The sequence below is a fragment of the Mus caroli genome, unplaced genomic scaffold (genome assembly GCF_978045245.1).
Source record: "Mus caroli unplaced genomic scaffold, Mus_caroli_1 scaffold_8, whole genome shotgun sequence".
Taxonomy (NCBI): Eukaryota; Metazoa; Chordata; class Mammalia; order Rodentia; family Muridae; genus Mus; species Mus caroli.
Genome location: NW_028227263.1, coordinates 113871923 through 113875537, shown reverse-complemented (window position 1 = coordinate 113875537; position 3615 = coordinate 113871923). Strand labels below are relative to the sequence as shown.

The 3615-nt window shown below is 48.5% G+C and overlaps 1 protein-coding gene across 1 annotated transcript; it reads right to left on the bottom strand.

The window, feature by feature from the left end:
• Positions 1-303: 303 nt before the first annotated feature.
• LOC110299321 (secretoglobin family 2B member 2-like) lies at positions 304-3615 on the bottom strand. Its single transcript, XM_021168998.3, has 3 exons — positions 3472-3615; positions 1527-1708; positions 304-552 (listed from the first exon to the last, which is right to left on the bottom strand). The coding sequence occupies exons 1-3, from the start codon at positions 3530-3532 to the stop codon at positions 460-462; spliced, it is 336 nt and encodes a 111-aa protein (XP_021024657.1). The 5' UTR covers positions 3533-3615; the 3' UTR covers positions 304-459.

Genomic DNA, 3615 nt, shown 5'->3' with positions numbered 1-3615 from the left:
GCTCTCAGACAACCCCAGTCTTCACAGTCTCACACAGCTGCAGTAAACTGAGCATGGAAGGCTCACACCTATAATCCAAGCACTCAGGAGGAGGACACATGGATCTCTGTGAATTCCAGGGAAACCTGGTCTACATAGTAACAACAACAAAAATTCTTCAATGGCTCTCCCAGGATCACCCTTTCGGTCAGGGCCAGTCACCCTGATCTCAGTGACCTCACAAGTCATTTCTCTCACTGTCTCTTGGATCCTCTGAGGACTTCACATGATTTCTGTTCAGCGCATAGACACAGGGCACAGAACAGAGCTGCAGGCATTTATTAGAATCAGCCTAAGAAACTAAAGGATGAGGGCGCAGGTGTCAGGAATCCAACTTCAGGTGAGGAGGAGGACAGGTCAGCAAGATGGTGCTTAGGTCAGACATGTTGCAATGATGGATTACCTAAAACCCAGTAACTTCTAATTCCACTTCTTGGTAAACACACTTAAAATTTTTGTCATGGTGTCTTTGCTATAGTATTTCAAGCATTCTGAGCTGAAGAGCATGCTTGCCTGCAAAACAAAAATACAGATAGGGACAGGGGTGGGTGCAGGCAAGGTGTAGGACCTCAGTAAGGCTCTCCAAACACCCACAAAGAGACTGCCCCTTATACACAGGAAAGAAAATCCCCTGAAATGATTCAGGTTTCCAGCAACAGAGTCTGCCTCAAGGGAACTGGAGCCCACCCACAGCCTTCAGGAGGAAACCTGAAAGCCACAATAGCCAGGCAGGGAAGAAGGAGAGAAGGTTCTGGAAAGCACGATGGGGGCTAGGTCTAGAGAGGGACAAGATAGCTGAATATGAGTTTGGTGATGTCTCCTATACCTGAGGACATCTCTCCAGGCACATTGGCTGTATGGCCATGTTAAAAATACTTCCCCTGTGTGACCTTGTTAGAAGAAATTCCTTTTTGGATAGCACCATGGGTTTGCAGTACCTGATACTCAACTAAAAGTACTTTGGGAAACAGGGTGAGAGCTGCACTGTTCAAAATATACATCTCTGCAGTCCCGTTAAGTTTGAAACAGAGCTGACAGGAGACAGCTGTGGTGAGCAGTTGCAGGTACATGGAGGGATTTTTTAGCTGTAGCTCTGATGATGCCAGCAGATGGGGGATTCAACTGAGGCAAGGGAATAGACTCAATGTAGGGTCCAAATAAGACACTGGCTAGTAGACAGAAGTTTCAGGCATCTTAGTGTAGACCTATGTGTACCATACCTGCACAGAGGCCAGACCAAGGACTCCCCTGATCCTAGTTAGGGGGAGAACCCTATATTTTCCCAGCATGTTGGAGTGAATTGCAGGATCGTGCATGGAATAGGCTGGATGTGTAACTGCCATGCTGCATTGACATGTGCTAGGGTGGGCAAGGGTTTTAGTTTTTGGTTGCTGGTCACCTGACACATAATAATGGTTGCATTGATCATTTGCACACAGCCCTCCAATATTTGCTGCATGGGTGAGTGGAGGTAGCGAGGACTTTACCATAAATTCGATATCCTGACTTTTAGCTTTTAGTCCTGCCTCTTCATAGCAGTCCTGGATTTTTTCAAAGCTCTCCGTTTCACCATCAGTAGGGTTGAAATAAGAAAGTTCATGATGCAACCAAAGCCTGTTTCCAGAGTTAGTACTCAAATAGACACCGAAGAAAGGAGCACATGCCTCCGCTGCAAACACAGACAGAAAAGCATTGTTAAAAAACCACAGACTGGGAAATGGAGAGATGGCTTGTTGGACCACGAAAGGTAGCCTGTTTTTGTTAAATAAGGCTTGCTCCAGTGACCCAGTAGAAAACTCTACAAGGGATGGAACAGTGAACCACATTCCCAGAGACAGGTGCCTGACACCACAGAACCTTCAACTCCATAATTATGTGACTATCAGTCATGCAGATAAAGCCCCAAGCTTCTGGCATTCTGTCTAGACTCCATCCCCACAGTTACTTGCCAGGTATGCTTCTCCCCACAGTTACCTGACAACAGCAAGATAGCCCAGCCCACTATAAAAGGGGCTGCTTGGCCCCTCCTCTTTTTCTTTAAGCTCTCACCTTTCTTACTCTCATCTCTAGCCCTCCTTTGCTCCCTCCCTTCCCCCTTCTCTCCATGGGTCCATGGCCAGCCTCTCTCTTTCTACATTCTTTCTTTCTTTCTGTCTTTGTTCAATAAAGCTCTAAAACCAGACTGTCTTTGCTCATCAAGGCCCACCGTACTTGAACAATGGGATAGGCTTTCCCCTAAAGAGCTGTGTCTAACCTCCACTGGAAGGCCTTCCTTCACTCCAGCCATGGATTGGACTAAGGGCTCTCACCCATGTGGGAACCACCCAGCACCTCCTCTCCCCCTTCCCTCTCCTCCCTTTGTCCCTGGGTATGACCAAGCTGCCCCCGGGGGCACCCATTCTGTTCTCAGCTCTTCCATGGTCTCCAGTGGTGTCTGGGATCCCTAAGCCTGAAAATCTGTTATCTCTGGACTCCGTGAGGCACAGAGACCTTGTTCACCCCAGAAAGCTGAGTCTGTAGCTTCCCAGACACACACCCAGGGCCACATGGTAAGCATATGGCTGCCCAGAGCACTGGAACTCTGGTGGGACAAGGTTTTTCTATTACTTCCTTTATTTCCTCACACCACTGCCCTAAAGTGGCTCAGTGGTTAAGATCCAGAGGTCCTGACTTAAATTCCCAGCAACCACATTGTACCTCACACCATCTGTAATGAGATCTGATGCAGTTTTCTGGTGTGTCTTAAGACAACTACAGTGCACTTGTATATGTTAAAATGAATGGCTACATCTCATCATGAGAGAGAGAGATAGAGATGAGAGAGAGAGAGAGAGAGAGAGAGAGAGGGAGGGAGGGAGGGAGGGAGGGAGAGGGAGAGGGAGAGGGAGAGGGAGAGGGAGAGGGAGAGGGAGAGGGAGAGGGAGAGGGAGAGGGAGAGAGAGAGAGAGAGAGAGAGAGAGAGAGAGAGAGAGAGAGAGAGAGAGAGAGAGAGAGAGAGAGAGAGAGAGATAGCTCAGGCACACATAATCAGAGGCTCATGTTATCTTGCCTCATCTACAAATGTCTTAACTGATCTTGCCCACAGTCCCACACTCCCAAAGGCTGCAGGCTCCCAGATACAACATGGTTGTATCTAGGAGAAAAAGATACATGAGTGGACAGGAAGACCTGGATATCTGACCTTCACGAAAGCTGCACACTTGCATCTGCTTCAACTGAGCATCTACGGTCCCTTTATCACCAGTATCATCACCAGCACACCTCTATCTCCCCGTCCAACCCACTCCAACTTTGTAACCCAGAACAGAAAGAATCAACTGTCTTCTGAAGCTACTTGCCGGTGGCCTCCCAAGGACCCCTAGGTCTGTCTTAAGGCCCCACTCAGAGATCTACATGGGGCTGAGATGGGGTGAGTGAAGGTCCCACTCTCACTTGTCTGGAAGCCAAGCTCTCCAATCACCAGGAAGGCCAGTAGAAGAAGTGTCCCCTTCATGGTGGAGAGTGCTAAATGCTCTCAGAGCAGATCCTCTTCTATATGAACCATTATAGCCCAGAGCCCAGCCACGCCCATCCCCA

What these genes read in the sequence shown, in the direction of transcription:
- LOC110299321 (XM_021168998.3), bottom strand. Translation starts at nt 3,532, where the DNA reads ATGAAGGGGACACTTCTTCTACTGGCCTTCCTGGTGATTGGAGAGCTT. An exon ending in AGAGCTTGGCTTCCAGACAA is followed by an intron (nt 1,709 to 3,471) that starts GTGAGAGTGGGA and finishes CTGTGTTTGCAG; the next exon opens with CGGAGGCATGTGCTCCTTTC. An exon ending in GTCAGGATATCGAATTTATG is followed by an intron (nt 553 to 1,526) that starts GTAAAGTCCTCG and finishes TTTGTTTTGCAG; the next exon opens with GCAAGCATGCTCTTCAGCTC.